An 18,757-nucleotide genomic window follows, 5' to 3' on the forward strand; every position below is an offset into this window, starting at 1 on the left:
ATAGAACAAAAAGGCATCCTGCAGTATGGGAGAATATATTTTGTAAATGACATATCCGACAAGGGGTTAACATCTAAAATATATAAAGAACTCACATGCCTCAACACCCAAAAAGCAAATAACCCGATTAACCAATGGGCAGAGGATATGAAGAGACAGTTCTCCAAAGAAGAAATTCAGATGGCCAACAGACCCATGAAAAGATACTCCACATTACTAATCATCAGAGAAATGCAAATTAAAACCACAATGAGATATCACCTCACACCAGTAAGGGTGGCCAGCATCGTAAACACTAAGAACAACATATGCTGGCGGGGATGCAGAGAAAGGGGAACCCTCCTACAATGCTGGTGGGAATGTAAGCTAGTTGAACCATTGTGGAAAGCAATATGGAGGTTCCTCAGAAAACTAAAAATAGAAACACCATTTGACCCTGTAATTCCACCCCTTGAAATATACCCAAAGAATACAACTTCTCAGATTAAAAAAGACATATGCACCCCTATGTTTATCGTAGCACTATTTACAATAGCCAAGATATGGAAGCAACCTACGTGTCTATCAGTAGATGAACAGATAAAGAAGATGTGGTACATATACACAATCGAATATTATTCAGTCATTAGAAAGAAACAAATCCTACCATTTGCAACAAGATGGATGTAGCTGGAGGATATTGTGCTCAGTGAAATAAGCCAGGCAGAGAAAGACAAGTGCCAAATGATTTTCCTCATTTGTGGAGTATAACAATGCAGCAAAACTGAAGGAACAAAATAGCAGCAGACTTACAGACTCCAGGAAGGGACTACTGGTTACCAAAGGGGTCGGGTGTGGGAAGGCAGGTAGGGAGGTAGGGAGATGGGGATTGAAGAGTATTATGTTTAGTACACATGGTGAGGGGGGTCATGGGGAAAGCAGTGTAGCACAGAGAGGCAAACTGAATCTGTGGCATCTTACTACACTGATGGACAGTGACTGCATTGGGGTATGGGTGGGGACTTGATAATACAGGGAAAAGTAATACCCACATTGTTTTTTCATGTGAAACCTTAATAAGTAGTGTATATCCATAAGACTTTAATAAAAAATTTAAAGAAAAAATAGTAATGTGCCTGAAAAGAGGTAAAACCCCCATCTGCCACTTGCCAACATCAATTACTCAAAGAGTACTGAAAGAGCACTGAAAGGACAAAGAACAATGGGTTCTCTTCTTTCATGTGACCATCACTTCAGGGGTTTGGTTCTCTCTCTCTAGGAAATTGCTATCTTTAAAATATTATAATTAAAAAAGGTTAAATATTAAATTTAGTACTAAGCTACCACTGAGAATTGATAGTTTATAAAAGTTAAAATCTCCCTATCATCCCCCATAATTTATTTTCCCTGTAGTCTATGAATTAAGCCTACAGAAAGAAGTAACTGCTTACAGAAACTCTAAGCAAATCTCCTAATTAACAAATCTATAGGTTCCTATTTTTGAGTCACAACAGTGACCCAGAAATCATAAAATTAACTATCGTCTTCCAAAATAATCTTAACAGGGCTAGAGAAAAAGAAGCAAAAGTACTCCATCATTAGAGGGAGAGAAGACTAGGAAGTACAACACAGCAGGGTTTACTAAGAAGCCTCTAACTAAGAATTATCAGTGACACCATGTCAGGAAAGAAGGGTTTTCAAATCACTGTATTTCAATAATATGATTTAAAAGATTTTTCAATTCTCCACAAATTCCAATTTGGTGCCTTTAAAAAAGTCCTTATTATAGTGACTCTGTGGCATCTTACTACAGGGACTTCAGTGGGGACTGTGGGCTTGAATGAGGGCCTCTGGAAAAAACAAAGCAAGATAATCCATTATGAGATTTGCTTTGGCCTGCTGGGAGGCCCAGCTTGTTTTTCTGACTTTATCCAGGTGCTGTTTTTCTTCCTCCAGCCCTAAACAAATGATTCGCAACCTGGGCAATGTAGCAAGCAAGCCCAAAACAACGTAGTAAAAACAGGAAGGATTCCATCTTAAAAATAAGATTGCATTTTAAAACCCAATTAGTTAAAAAGTAAGTTTCTTAACATACTCTTTAACAAACAGATAATAACTCAGTCCACCTTGGGAGCAAAGCAGGCAGTCTTAAGTGATATGCTCCCAGACTAGGAAGCTGATATCCTGGGAAGAAATCAGAGCAGTAAATTTCTTACAAATAACCAAGAAGACTAGTAAGAAACTTAATGTCTCTTCAAAGATAAACATTTTCGGATCACTTAGCAGGTGCACATCCTCTAGCCCTTTGTCTCTCAACTGCCTATAAAACCCCTAGACAACTCACCACCCTGGGACTCTCTTGTCCCCTCCTGGCATAAGCCAGGAACTCCGTCCTCTCGTTTTATCTCTAAATAAAAAGCTCTGCCTTGCTCTACTACCTTGAGTGTTTGCAACGTTCAGTCTTCAACTCGGCGAACAAGAACCCTGGCATCAGGGAGGACTTGATAATATGGGTAAATGTAGTAACCACATTGTTTTTCATGTGAAACCTTCATAAGAGTGTGTATCAATGATACCTTAATAAAAAAAAAAAGTCCTCATTACCTCCATTCCTAATCGAATATCTTCCAAAACTCCATCCACAACATGGATCCCAACATCCTCTTGGTAGAGCACTAATCCTGCTAAGAGGTTGGCTACACAGTGAATACTATTGTATTTCACATTCCAGATGTTTATCATACAACAAACAACATAGTCTTTTACTTCTTGATCCTGCCAGGGCAACTTTCGCATCTGTCTCAAAACCTAAATGAAGAAAATTTTGTTTAAATTACAAAGATCAGCACACAGTAGTAGTCCCATATACCCACCAATATAGGGCATTTTATTATGAGTGTGCACTCACAGAACTTTTGACATGGAAAATATTTTAGAAATTCTCTATCAGCCTTCACTTTAGAAATATGAAAAGTCAGATTTTTCCAATTACTGGCAAATTTATTCACATTTTCACCACATCTTTCCATATACCCCCAAATTTCCTACAGGTCCTAGGTTTCAATCTAGCCAACAATACACACTCATATATTCAGATCACTAAGCGAAACACCCAAGGTTTACCAAAACAATGCTTTATTTTTCCTGTTTCATCATGTGTGGAAGTGGGGGACAATAAAAGCACTCTTTCCATCATTGGTCGTAAAGATTCAACATGTGCAGTACATAGGAATGCATCTGGTGCATTATAAGTACCCCATAAAAGTTAGCTGCTGCTACTTCAAACACTCTACTGGTAAGAAGATAATCAACAGAGCTCTAACTATAATCTTTCCATTTTCTTATTCTGAAAGAAAGTGGGTATTATTGGCAGGTTGCAAAGTATTCCTTTCTTTTCTGCTCTACACCTACAATCCATCTTTCAAGCACCAAAGATTTCTTCTATCAGCTTCACTGGAAATATTAATGCTGTCTCAACTGCATATGCACTCGGTATTTTTCAAACCTTCAGCCAATTCTAAAACAGCTGTCAAAATCCTGTTGTAAACAACGACCATCTCTGATTCCCTGAAAGTTGGTTCCTATTTTCAAAGTTGTACTACCATTCCTTACCATCTTCTACCCTGCCCATGTATATATAATACATGTATTATTTCATGTCTTTTATCCACCCCTTAAGTTTTCTGTCTAAAATTTAATTTGCATTTTCCCCCTAAAAAATACCCTACACTGTTTTGTTTCAACTTGGAGAGCTAGCCAGAAAATGTTAAGTTCAATACCTTACTTAAAAATGAAGTTTATAACAAGGTAACTACAATAACTAAATAGCACATCAGCAGTTCTTAACATTTTCTGGAAATTGACTCCTGCTGAATCTAAAAAAAGCAACAGACCCTCTCTCCAGAAATACAGATGGCCCCAGAGATTAAAAAGTATGAGATTTCAGAGAGTCCTGGGCCTCCTAAGACCCACTCAAGGTGAAGATCCCCTGTACTAAAGCAAAATATTTAAAGGCAAGTTAATTACAGAATAACAGAGACAAAGTAATAGTTTCAAATACATACAGAGATCAAAATTAAATTTGGGAGAATTGCTATGCTAATTAGAGTAAGATATTATCACAAAAGGAAAACAAAACACATGTCCCAGATATTATGCATCATCATATGAATTCTCTTTTAGGATGACATGTACAGAACCAATCATAATGGAACTTGGGCTCTAATACTACCTCTCCTCAACTTCACTGCCAGGACTGTTCTAGCTCTACTTCCATTTCTTCATTTACAAAATGCAAATAAGCTACTTTCATTTCTTATATATATTTTCTGGGACACTGAAGCACTTTATAAGCAAAGGGATCTAGGAAGACTGAAACACATGTCCCTGACCTAAAATATTTTGGTGCATAGGCTAGACATAATAAAGTGCACTGCTCTTACACTATTATCCTTATGATACAAAGTAACTAATTTGGTTGAATATTATGTAAGCTTAGCACTACAACAAATCTGAAGCTGACTATTATTCTATGATTTCATTAAGATTTACCTTTTCAGTGGTGACTTTGGAGAGATCCTTGTACAAAAGTTTCCGGACATATTCCTGCAAAGGAGGACGTTTCTTCTTTACTGTTTTTTCAGCTGGTGGAGGGTTGCAGTAATAATATGCATTCTCCACCATTGTAACGTATCTTGCATCGAGATGCATTGCTTGTTTCTTTCTCATCATTTGTTCCTAAAATAAAAAGTCTAAATTAGTCAAGATAACTTTCATTCTATAGTTTCTTTATTCTCAGTGATACGATTTCAGGGTAAGGGGTTAGAAAAGGGGAAAAAAATCACTAAGTACTCCTATGAGTGTGCATGCACACTAATTATTAAACAGCTTACCATTTTTCTAGAACAAATTAGTCTATAACTGCTTGGTCGCAGGCCCTGTCCAATAAAATACTCAAGGGACTTAGGTACAAAAGTAAGTTTACTTATAATTCTGCCAAATTACACGAACTCTAAGTAAAATAAGGCTCATATAATATGAATGACTGAAATTAAGGAATGAGAATATAAATAAAGCAGTAGCTCTGGCTCTGGCTGTTCCACATACAATAACAGAGAATTTATTCTCAGAGCTTGTTCCACCAACTGATGCACCAGATAAATCTGGCATATCTCTATACACAAGAAAATGGAAAGCCTCAAAGGTCTTATAAACTGTGTAGAGCCCTCAGAATCAACTCAAAGGAGGAGATTAAATACAGAGATCTAGTGAGTCATCTCTCCTTCAGGCCTGGGTGCTACTGACACTTGGACTGGATAATTCTTTGTCCTGGGGCAGGGTTGGGGGTGCTGTTCTGTACCTTGTAAGATGTCTGTGGCAACCTTTACCTCTACCCTTTAGACTCATTGAAAACCACAGACTAGTTGAAGATCTTTGAACAGTATCATAACATGCATTAAGATGACTGAATTTATTCAGTCACACAGCATTTTACTTGGCACTTAACCATGTGCTTAGATAGGCACTATGCTAGGTGCTAGGACTCAACAGTGAGCAAAACAGACATGGTTCCCCCCTTCATAAGCCTAACAGTCTGGTGTAGAACAAAATAAACAAGTCATCAACTAAGCTAACTATCTTTAAATGATAATTGTGATGAGTGCTAAGTAGGAAAATCACGAACACTAAGATGGAGAGTAATGGGGACCTAGGGTTGGTCTCTGAGAAAGTGACCTTTAAGTTATGATCTGAAGGACGACAAAAGGTTGAAGAGCCAAGGGAAGAGCATTCACAGCAGAAGAGCCAAGGGCAAGAAGAGAGGCAATGAGGAGAAAGAAAGAATGATGTTAGGAACTAAAACAAGGCTGGTGTGGTGCCAACATGGAATAGCATGAGGTAAGGTTTAAGAGGTAAGGAAAGGCTAGATAATGCCAGCCTGCAGATTGTGGCAAGAACTCTGAGTATTAAGTGTATAGAGGGAAACCACTGACAAGCTTCAAGCAGGTATCTGGACTGGGATGGCAGGTGATGGCAGAGTTTATGTTTTGAAAACATATCTGTATATATGAAATTAAGGAAGGCAGGGATGCATTGTTCTCACTACTGTATACCTAGCACATGGGTGGCATGCAATTTATGTTTAATAATACATGAATTAATAAATGAATTTTTAAATCACATTCAATCTTTCCCATGTTCTGCTTTTCTACACATGTAAAACCATCATCTATAGAGGGAAAAATATGCTCTTCAGAAATTCAATTATGGTACACAAGTTTCATAATTGTTTCTCTTGTCTTGAATACTGCTAAAGTACATAGGATGTAGCCTAATTCCTATACTGACATCTGTATTATAATTTGTGATTGCTTATTAAATGTTGGCAAGATCTGCTCTGTGTTGAAAGGGAGATAATGACTACATCCTCTAAGTTCTTTGGATAAAGCATAATGCAGCATTTAACTTATCATTTATGTGTACCTAACAGTTTTCAAGGTAAGTTTCAACTTGTTATTTTGACTGCTTCAGAACCACTTCCCCCAACACAAACATCAAACTGATGCTAACATCAGCTAAAAATAATTTTGAATGCAAACCAGCTTAAAGGTTCTGTGCATTTCCAAACAAAAACGGATATATTTTAGATCATCCCACAAGCATTCATGTGCTTCACACAGAAACTTCCCTGGTAATCCCTCCTCACATTCCCTTTATCTCTGCAGCTGGTACCATCATCTACTCAGATGACCAGGTCAGAATCTTCAGTCTTAATCTTAGGGCACTTTCCTCTTCCTCACCCCTTATAGCTTACCAAGTCTCATCAGTTCTACTTCCTGAAATTCTTCATATAGCCTATTATCATCTCCACCTCACTGATCCTTACCATTTCTTCACTGTTTTTCCCCTAGGTTCTGAAAACAGCCTTTTCACTGTTCTGCCTACCTCTGGTCTCAGCCATCTGTTACCTCCTCCACACTGATCTTCATAAAACAAATCTGAACACATCTACCCTACCTGCTTAAAATTCTTCAATAGCTATGCACCGCCACCATGGAAAAACCCTAGTCCCTTTGCACAGTGTTAGGGGTGCTTTATAATCCAGTTTGTGTCTACCTCTCAAGTCTTATCTGGAGCTATTTGATATAATTTGTCTCTTTCTTCTCTGCCTTTAAGACTCAGATTAGTCTCTACAATAAACACCGTTTTTCCAAGAAACCTTTCCTGATATAACAAGACTAGATTAAATGTCTCTTCTATCTCCCCCCATAATACCCTACACTTACTCCTATTATTATACTGCATTTACTACAATGTATTGCAACAGTCTATTTACTCATCTGTCTGACTGATTAGACTTTAAACTCCATGAGGACAGGAACTGTCTTTTTTTCCTTCATATCTCAATGGTCTGACAAGAATTTGCAAGTAATGAAAACTATGAAGCCATCAGGGAAGACCTTTCCTGACTCATTCACTTTGGCTTAAGCACCTTCCCCTTGAGCCTGTACTATCCTCTGCATGCCTCTAAGTGAGACACTGACAACACTGGATGGAATCAGCACTACATACAGACCACTTTGAGGATGGCAACTAGTTTCATTTTTTTGTCCTGCTTCCCTAACCAGCTCTAACAACCCTGCAGAACTGGATTTAGTACCTGACACACAGCAGGAGTCCCAAAACAGTTATAAGATAAATAAGACTTCCATCCAGAAAGCAAGAGAATGAGAAAGGCTAGTTGCTTTTGCTGTAAGAGAGGGAAAGATCTATTGAGCCAAGAAAATCAGTCAGGCAGGAAGGACTCTGGTTTCCAGCAATGTGATGCCCATCCATACCACAATGAATAATAAATATTTTCCTAGCAAAAAATATAGTGGATTCAATATTATAAATAAAATATAGATATTAAAAGCTAACCTTTCCTGGAATGTCTATTACATTTTTATATGAATTTAACCTTATCAACCTGAGCCAAAGAGGAGGAACTTTTTCCTTGTTACAATAAAAATTTGAACTTAAAATGACTATTACATGACTAATGTGAAATAAGCCTAGAGAGAATTTGAAAATCAATTCCATTTGATGGCTTTCACATTAGTATTTGTTTATTAGAAATAAGTTATCACATTTCCTCATTTTAAATATCATCGGCAAAGGGTATTCTGGCTCACAACTAGATTCTAAAAATTTAACCTATCTAGAGAAAATGACACAATCAAGACTTTTATAATAGCAACACTAATATAATGACCCTCTATGCCTAAGGATTCCTAAACCAGAGCTCTCTATAACACTAACACCAACATGCCTCCCCATCATACTCTCTCCCTCTGAAGGCTGCAAGTCAATGCATAGATATTATCAATAGACACAATTGCCTAATAAACTTGATGGCCATTTCTGCAACCCAATTAGCTTAAGAAATAACTTCTCCCCAGAGTTAATTTTTCAAGTTTATATTTCATGGTTTTTAATTGTAAAATTTAGTTTTCTATTTTTAAGCTTATAATTTATGTTATGGCACATTAATGATGGCTTCTTTGGTATGTAACAAGAACATCCATAAAGAGGACTCTTAACATAACAGTATTAAGAGTACCTGCTCATTTGCATCATTTGTCAAAAGTTATTTGGGATTGGACTTAATCCCCCTTCAGAATACTGTGAACTCACTGGCCACCAAGTAATAGAAATCCCTACAGTTCTCTAGGAAGGATAGCTCCTATGTACGTTTTAGTTTAAGTAGACTTGTTATATGGCACAGCAAGGTAACTAGCACTGATCACTATTTTTCACTTGTGATATAAATCAAAACTTCAAGCTCTTGCTAGGACCCTCAAATCATTACCAAAAGTACACTGGTCCTCAGGTGAGATTCTGGAGATCTGAAAAGAAATCTTCCACATGTTTCCAGTAGGGTACACGCCATTTCAATATGGTGATGGGAAAAGTCTGATAGAAGCATCTGTAATAATAATAGTGGTGAGAAAACATGAAGACAATTTCAATCCTACTAGGGAAAGAAAATATTATGCATCTAATTGTGGAACAGCTTTAAAAATGCCAGCATAAAAACAAAAGCTGGTTGGTCTACTGTGTTTAACCAGTTTGACTGCTGGGCATCTTTTGTGTTCAGCACCATTTTCTGCACAAAAAATTCTTCAATGTATTTAATGTCTTTCCTTTCAGACAGATATATAGAAAATAATACATATTTTGAAGCTACATTATTGAATGCATACTGATTCAGGAAGGTAATATTTTTCTGCTAACGTGATCTCTTCATCACTATGAACTATCTATCTTTCTTTGTTTCTAAATAATGATTCACGCCTTAAAGTCTACTTTAGATAAGATAACAATGAAACCAGGTGTCTTTTAATGAGAGCTTTCATGGTATATTTGCCCATCTTTTTGCTTTAGCCTTTCTGAACTTTGTATTTAAGGATATCTCTCTTGTAGATGGCCTACAGTGTTATTATTTTAATCAAGTCTGTCTATATTCTTAAGGCTTTTACTTGATGCATTTTGTCCTTTTACATTTCATGTAATTATTATTATGGCTGCATTTGTATCTATCATCTTATTATCTCTTTTCTATTTTGCTCATCTGTTCAATGTTCCATTTTACTCCATCTTCTTTTCAATTCATCAAATGTCTGTCATTTTTTCCAGCATTTAAAGCTAAAAGTTTTTCTATTAAAAAAATAATTCAAATAATTCACTAACCTTTAAACAATGTAGGGTATCATTTTTTGTGAACATCTTAAACTTGGTTAGTTCGCCAATAAATCGAACAGTTTTATTCTTTGTTTCAATATTAATCTGGTCCTTTTTCCGTACCTATAAATCAAGAGAAAAGAGACATTGCTTAACTTCTGAAATCTCTGTGATAAGAACTGTTATTTTTAGTAAGATTAAATTCACTCCAAATATTTTAAATAAATTTGGGTACAATTTTTTGCTATATTCAAATTATTTTAACTTTAGGCAAAATAAGTTTCATGGGACACCAGTGCCAGAACATGCTTTGCAAAAAACAGTTCCATGTTCAAATAATTTGGGGAAATAATACATTTTATCAGGCTTAAAGAGGCTCTCAAATAAAGAAAATGGTTTAACTTAATTCACTGTTTCTCAAATTTATTTGGCAACATAAACCGGTCCTTTTGAAATATTAACAACTACTAGCTAACTTCCCATTAAACTAATATAATAAGGAACACACTTTTGGAAATGCTGCTTTAAAAATGCCATTATTAATTTATCTGATATAAAAAAGTATTATTAAGGCTCGGTTAGTGTATTAAGTTATGAACTATATACATTTAAATTATAAATTCATTACAATGAATTTTCCAATATAATCAATACTTTTTTTATCACCAGTCACGGTCATGTGCCAAAGTTCAAAGCCTTTGTAAATATAAGCCCTCTATCTCAGGGACACGTTTCAAGAAATACTGAATATGACAAAAGTCTGTTACAACAGTACAATGTCAAGAGATATGCCAGCATAAATGTAATTGGATTTAACCTCAGAATTACATTTTCATCAGAAAAATCAAACCTACAATCTAGAAACCTTTTATCTGAACAATGACAATAATACAGTACTGCTCTTAGTAACTAGTTTAGTGTTCTTTAATTTCTCAGAACACTATATGTTCCAAATAACAACATTGTAAGAAAAGGAACAACAGTTATAATTCTGATTTAATAGTTCAAATAACAACAAAATAATACAAAGCTGTCAAATGACTTGACCAAGGGTAATACTAAAAATCCCAGTCTCCAGTTACTTGATATTTACCTTGTACTAGAATGTGCTGGGATTTGAAATAATGCCTAAACTCATCAACAGATGGACAACTGATGACATATATTTATATAAATACTAAACCTCTATATATTCAACTAACACTTAAAAGGAATTTATCAACTTCATTTTTAAGGACCTACTCTCACAGCAAGCAGAGGTAGTAGGGGTTTAGATATTTCAGATTTTCAGGGATAAATTAAAACTATGCTTATCAAACATACTTATTTGTGAAAGGGTCTTTCTGAAGGTTGTATCCTTTTCTAAATTGTAAGGCTAAAAGAATCAAGTTTATTCAGTATTATTTCACTTATATTATGAACTAGAATATAGTTAGTTCTATTTTTTCTATGTCTCTAATCGCACTAAAGCTATTTTGTATGTTTATATGATGTGATTAAAATAAAGTTCTGTAAACTGATTTTTGTGATTTTATTTTGATTGAAGTTTTACTGATGCTTTAAATACTTATGGGTGTTTTAGAATATAGTATCAATAGAATTCAGTAAACACTGGCTTCTAAATTATGTCAAAGGAGCAAAAGAAGAGGTATTTCTCTTAATGATTAGATAAAATATAGTGCAAGTTTACAGGGAGAATAAAGAAACTGGTATTAGGAAGTGAAAGATAAAGACATTTTTGAGAAGAAAAGAATGAGTTTGCTATATGGACATATTTAGGTAGAAGAACATGAGACCTTATAAGCACCAAAAGAGAGATTCTGGCAAGAGGTATGTATTTGAGGTTGCTGGGAAATATATTTTTACGGAACCTCAGGTCAAATGTGTTCCATCAAAAAGGAGGGAGAAAGAAGAACGTTTCAGCTGGAACAAAGAGCAAAGTACAGTAGTTGTAACAACCAGGAGAGAGTGGTAGTGAGAAGGGACAGTTATTATTACAATGGTATCTATGTCTGGGTATTGTGCGATAAACTTATACACATCATCTCATTTCATCTGTAAGAACAATCCCATTTTAAAAGATACAAGTATTATTTCCATTTAACAGGCAAGGAATTCAAAGTTTAGAAAACTTAACTTGGCCAAAGTTACAACACTAACATGTGGTATAGAGCCAGAATGACAGTTTCCTATAGAGCAGAAGAATCCAGCAATTCATAATCTTCAGGGACATGAACTAACATGAGGTGATTAGGAAGACATTGGTGGTCTCTGCCAGGGTAGAGCAGAGATGATGGTAAAACAAAGGGTAAACGTCAGAAGTAGAGGCAAGACTACTCTAAAAAAATACTCCAACAAGAAGGAAATGAAAGAGGATTAGGGATGGGGGGAGGTTGGTGTGGTTGAGGAAAGTGTTCTTGTTGCTATTATTTTATTTTCATTTAAGGATGGGACCTTATTTAAGGCCTAATACAAATGGTTGGGTGTGGGGAAGGATAGATCCTGGAGGCAGTAAAGGTGCTCAATGACCTCAAGTAACCTCTTTTCTCTTCCCTGAGAATAGTGCTTCCCAAAGGATACTCCTAGAATTCTGGCTTCTTCAGGAACAATAAAAATATGTCACCCTCAACCCCCACCCCAATTTTCAAAGGTGAAAGGGAAGTACATATGAATGGAATCTTCTTAAGTTTCTCACCAAAAGCACTAATTGTGCTTGGCCTAGCAACTGGCATGTTGTTTAACTTTGGATCTGGTGGAGGTATATATACACATAACTCATAAAACACAGTTATACTGTCTACTGGTAAAATTGTCTCGTTTGTATGATGGGATTAAATACATAAACAAGAATAACATGACTTCTGATGCATCTGTCCCTGAACTAGCAGCATTTATCAAAGTGTGTTCTTTGAGTGACTACATAGACGACCCCCTCCAGGAAGTTCATAGTGCACATTAACCTTTTAAAGCTTTAAGAATTCTTAAAATGAAAAAAACCATTTAATTTCCTTGATCTCAGGGTTTCCAAACTTCTTTAAATATAGAAACCTGTCCTTGCTTAACACCACCTATGAAATCTGAAACACACTTTAGCTAAAGCTGGCCCAGAAAAATCTTAACCACAATCTCACATTAACAAATTAACACCTGTGGCAAGAAGCCTTTAGAGATCATTCCACCTCTAAGACTTCCTCCTTCCTCTGAATCAAGGCACTCACTCTCAAAACAATTGGCAATGAAGCATGCAATTCCTTTCAACAGAAAATGTATTTAGCATTTAAATTTCTATTTTACTCTTGCTTTTCTAGTATTTATACCTTATCTCTCTCCCCAGTTATGTCGGGAGATTCGTGACCTCAGGAACTAAGTCTGTGCTGAGTGCTCAGCAATACTGATTTGTGTATAGCAAGTGCAATAATGTCCGTACTAAGCAGGGCAAATGTTTATTTGCATTCCAAGCAACTTGCTATATAAAGCTGTATTTCATAAACACAATTTTCCCATTGGCTCACATAAACACTTGAATTTCATGTCTTTTCAAAGTCTACCACTGTTCACTTTCAGTCACCTCTAAGGTATCTTTTACTTCTTTCAAGCCTGTATTTGAAACTTGAACACCTCCACAAGACAACTGGGTAACACAGGCTTGGGAGAGCCACTAACAGGCAGTCTGTTCAACTCCCAAGACTGAAGAAGAAGGGAAGCTATCTGGTAACAAGGCCCTGGTATTTTCCAGGATACTCCTAAAAGAACTCACTACTATCCAAGGTAAAGATTTTCAAGGTAAGAATCGATAAAAACATGGCCCTTGACAACATTCACTGATCAGAGCATGTATGGAACCTCATGTGGCCCAAACATTTGGACCACAAACACCTAACCAGGCATCAGAGAGGCACTGTGTCCTGGCTCAGCATGGCCAATCCCATGCTTCTTCTGGGAGCACCAATGAGGCCTGCTGAGGCTCTCCTGACCTTGGCGAAAGGCTTTACTTTACAAAAGCAGAAAGTGCAGTACCTATGAAGGAGATACAGGCTGCACTAGCAGCTTACCTCCAGACTGGAATATCACATCAATTTCAAGCTCTGTTAAGTAAATTTACATTTAAAAAATTTAGAAGTCCATACATTCTGAACTGTTATACTGCCATCAAATTTCAAAAATATGCTTACCAATAAACTAATAATATTCTTAAACTAAAGAATCCTCACTCAACTTTTAAGTATATATATATTACAAAATAAATGCTTAAATACATACATGAAATCTGAAATCCCCCCTCAGCATGGAACAAAGATCCTCTGCTACATCAGACATGCAGGGATGCAATGTAGCAACCAATCTTGCATAAAATGGTAGCAAATCCAACCTGCAAAAGTTATATGTGATAGGTATAAAAGACATACCAGAAATAATTCATTTTAAAATTTAAACTTTCTCAAGTACATTCACACATTAAATGATTATAAAAACTAATAACCATACAGACATGCCGGCTTATTGCAATCATAGTGAAATGAAGTATATGGAAATCCAATTTGCCCTGTGAAAGCTTATTAATAACATGATATTTTCCACTCAATGATATACTGCACATCTGTAATCTGAGTATGCAATTTTGATAAAATACGAAATACCAAGCGTAGAAAGCATCAAGTTTTGACATGGCTTAAATTTTCAATCACATAACTAGTAAACAAACCTAGAGGTAACTTAGGTAGTAGAAAATAGAATCCTTTTAAATCATTTCATTCCTTCACCAGGGTAAGTTATCTGGAAACCATGATGTCAAAGGAAAAGAGTAACCAATAACTGAAAAGGCATCTAAGAAGTCAAAATACTATCACAACCCCCACACACTAACTTATGCATTTTACTCACTGAAGAGTACACTCAGATTTCCCTGTGATGCCTATCCTCACCTTAGATAATACATGGCAAGTACATGGGTACTCATTCTGCCACCCCCTTCTTTAGCAGAGCACCTTCTCATCAAACTTGAATGCAGCTCCAGAATCCTACTGAACACAGCACTCCAAGCAGCCACTACTCATCAGAATCAACACACAACCTAAAAGTTTCCATTCTTGGCCACAGACATTACTTTATGAAACTTGATTACCCAATGGGGTCAATGTGCTGAAAATGCACATCCACACCACCCCACACTCTCAGTCCCCTTAGTCTGCATGCTTTTTTAAAATAGCATTTACTACCTTCTAACATATTACATAATTTTACTTGGTATGTTTATTGATACCTTGTCACCCTTCCCCACTAGAATGTAAGTTCCACAGGAGCCAGTTTAACAGCACTCACTACAGTGCCTAGAACATGGTAGGAGCTCAGTAGATATTTGTTAAATATTCTTTACCTTATTAAGGAAGTGTCATTCAATTTTTATATTATTATTACATTTGATCAAATTTTATATTTTAAAAATATCAAACAAAAGTTAATCAAGTATCTTTTACACAGTTAACTAGATAATCACAGTTTATTTTCCTCATTGATGTTACATATATATTAATAGATTTCCTACTTAAAATATCTTTTCATTCCTACACTTAGTCCTCTTTGATCATGCTGTTTTTTTATTTTTAATATACTATTAAATATCATTTGTTATGTTTGACTTGGAATTTTTATACTGACATTCAAAAGTGAGATTAGTCAATACCTATAACTTCCTTGCTCTTTTAAAGTTAAGATTTTGCCTATTTCTTCACACTATGAAATGGCAAGGTTTCTTTTCTATGCTCTGGAACAAATGATATAGCAGAGAAATTACTTGACCCATTAAAGACGGAAAGAACTCAGTATCACATCTTGGTCTTAAGATGAAATTATCTGAAAATTTTTTGTTTCCTTCCATGATCACTCTTCGGTTCTGTCTTCAATTTTGGAAATGTGTATTTTTTCAAAAAAATTACTTGTTTCACTGAGATTTTCAAGTGTTTTTTAGAAATTTCTAGCACAGCTAGCTCATTTTTTAAATTAAGGTATTGCTGATATACAATCTTATGAAGGTTTCACATGAGCAACATTATGTTTTCAACATTCACCCATATTATCAAGTCCCTCCCCACCCCATTGCAATCACTGTCTATCAGCATAGTCAGCATAGTAAGATGCTACAGTCATTGTCTTCTCCATGCTGTACTGCCTTCCCTGTGACCTACCTTTATTGTGAGTGCTAATTATAATGCCCCTTAATCCCCCTCTCCCTCTCTCCCCACCCTCTACAACCCCGTCTTTTGTTAACTGCTAGTCCCTTGGAGTCTGAGAGTCTGCTACTGTTTTGTTCCTTCAGTTTTGTTTTATTAAACTCCACAAAAGAGTGAAATCATTTCGCACTTGTCTTTCTCTGCCTGGCTTAATTCACTGCGCAAAATACCATCTAGCTCCATCCATATTGTTGCTAATGGTAGGATTTGCTTTCTTCTTATGGCTGAATAATATTCCATCATGTATATGTACATCTTCTCTATCCATTTATCTACTGATGGACACTTAGGTTGCTTTCATACCTTGGCTATTGTAAATAGTGCTGCAATAAACATAGGGGGGCATATGTCTTTCTGAATCAGGGGTCTTGTTTTCTTTGGGTAAATTCCTTCATCTAGCTCATTTCTTAAACTTATAATCTTCATTTTCTTTATAATACACTTTCTAAATGCTTGTCTATTTGGTTTATTTTGAATAATCAGCTCTTTGAGTTTTTAAAACATTTTAATCTTGGTTGTCTTTTTCAATATATTTTTTTGACAAATTTTGAGAGTATAATATAAAAATTAGGATAAAAGGGGGAGGGGCGGAAGATGGCGGCGTGAGTAGAGCAGCGGAAATCTCCTCCCAAAACAACATATATCTATGAAAATATAACAAAGACAACCCTTCCTAGAATAAAGACCAGAGGACACAGGACAATATCCAGACCACATCCGCACCTGAGAGAACCCAGCGCCTCGCGAAGGGGGTAAGATACAAGCCCCGGCCTGGCGGGAGCCGAGCGCCCCTCCCCCCAGCTCCCGGCGGGAGAAGAGCAGGCACAGCGGGAGGGAGACGGAGCCCAGAACTGCCGAACACTCAGCCCCAGCCATCCGGGCCAGAGTGCAGGGCGCTCGATACTAGGAAAACAGGGCAGCAAGAACAGTGAGCAGGCACTGGAGGCTGGGCGACAGAGGACATAAGAAAAGCGCGCGACCATTTTTTTTTTGCTTTTTTGCTGTTTTGTTTTGGCGAGCGCTTTTTGGAAGTCTTAAAGGGATAGGGACCCCAATACTAGGGAAACAGGGCAGAAAGACCGACCGGTGAGCAGAGGCCTGAGGCTGGCACCGGAGAATAAAGAAAAACGAACGACCACCTTTTTTTTAAATTAAAAACTTTTCTTTTTTTTTTAAATTAAAAAAAAATTTTTTCTTTTTTTTTTGGTGGGCGTTGTTTTGTTTTGGCGGGTGCTTTTTGGAAGTCTTAAAGGGGCAGGGCGGGTCACTTAATCCAGAGGTAGGGAATCCGGGATCTCTGGGCACCCTAACCCCTGGGCTGCAGGGAGCAGGGAGGCCCCTTACGGAGATAAATAGCCTCCCAGCCGCTCCTGCTCCAACGGGACTCCACCATTTTGGAGTAGCTGCCCGAGCCAGGCCACGCCCACAGCAACAGCGGAGATTAACTCCATAGCAGCCGGGCAGGAAGCAGAAACCCAGTCTGCGCGCAGCTGCGCAGTACAAGCCACTAGAGGTCACTGTTCTCCCAGGAGAAGAGGGCCACAAACCAACAAGAAAGGAAGTCCTTCCAGCCGTCACTCGTCCCAGTTCTGCAGACTATTCCTATCACCATGAAACGGCAAAGCTACAGGCAGACAAAGATCACAGAGACAACACCAGAGAAGGAGACAGACCTAACCAGTCTCCCTGAAAAAGAATTCAAAATAAGAATCATAAACATGCTGACAGAGATGCAGAGAAATACGCAAGAGAAATGGGATGAAGTCCGGAAGGAGATCACAGATGCCAGAAAGGAGATCGCAGAAATGAAACAAACTCTGGAAGGGTTTATAAGCAGAATGGATAGAATGCAAGAGGCCATTGATGGAATTGAAATCAGAGAACAGGAACGCATGGAAGCTGACATAGAGACAAAAGGATCTCCAGGAATGAAACAATATTAAGAGAACTGTGTGACCAATCCAAAAGGAACAATATCCGTATTATAGGGGTCCCAGAAGAAGAAGAGAGAGGAAAAGAGATGGAAAGTATCTTAGAAGAAATAATTGCTGAAAACTTCCCCACACTGGGGGAGGAAGTAATCGAACAGACCACGGAAATACACAGAACCCCCAACAGAAAGGATCCAAGAAGGGCAACACCAAGACACATAATAATTAAAATGGCAAAGATCAAGGACAAGGAAAGAGTGTTAAAGGCAGCTAGAGAGAAAAAGGTCACCTATAAAGGGAAACCCATCAGGCTAACATCAGATTTCTCAACAGAAACCCTACAGGCCAGAAGAGAATGGCATGATATATTTAATACAATGAAACAGAAGGGCCTTGAACCAAGGATACTGTATCCAGCACTACTATCATTCAAATATGACGGTGGGATTAAACAATTCCCAGACAAACAAAAGCTGAGGGAATTTGCTTTCCACAAACCACCTCTACAGAACATCTTACAGGGACTGCTCTAGATGGGAGCACTCCTAGAAAGAGCACAGCACAAAACACCCAACATATGAAGAATCGAGGAGGAGGAATAAGAAGGGAGAGAAGAAAAGAATCTCCAGACAGTGTATATAACAGCTCAATAAGCGAGCTAAGTTAGGCAGTAAGATACTAAAGAGGCTAACCTTGAACCTTTGGTAACCACGAATTTAAAGCCTGCAATGGCAATAAGTACATATCTTTCAATAGTCACCCTAAATGTTAATGGGTTGAATGCACCAATCAAAAGACACAGAGTAACAGAATGGATAAAAAAGCAAGACCCATCTATATGCTGCTTACAAGAAACGCACCTCAAACCCAAAGACATGTACAGACTAAAAGTCAAGGGAT

General features: G+C 37.1%; 1 protein-coding gene across 10 annotated transcripts in view; it reads right to left on the reverse strand.

Moving 5' to 3' along the window:
• Positions 1-18,757, reverse strand: part of UPF2 (UPF2 regulator of nonsense mediated mRNA decay) — a 185,345-nt gene that overhangs the window by 62,972 nt on the left and 103,616 nt on the right. For all 10 annotated transcript variants that reach the window (XM_036908120.2, XM_057498192.1, XM_057498191.1 and 7 more), the window contains 5 exons: positions 13,960-14,068; positions 9,709-9,822; positions 8,828-8,944; positions 4,531-4,716; positions 2,584-2,787 (listed from right to left, as the gene is read on the reverse strand). In XM_036908120.2, the coding sequence (XP_036764015.2) occupies positions 2,584-2,787; positions 4,531-4,716; positions 8,828-8,944; positions 9,709-9,822; positions 13,960-14,068 (730 nt within the window). The remainder of the gene's footprint in view (positions 1-2,583; positions 2,788-4,530; positions 4,717-8,827; positions 8,945-9,708; positions 9,823-13,959; positions 14,069-18,757) is intronic.

Source organism: Manis pentadactyla, chromosome 3, assembly GCF_030020395.1.
Source record: "Manis pentadactyla isolate mManPen7 chromosome 3, mManPen7.hap1, whole genome shotgun sequence".
NCBI classification, from domain to species: Eukaryota; Metazoa; Chordata; class Mammalia; order Pholidota; family Manidae; genus Manis; species Manis pentadactyla.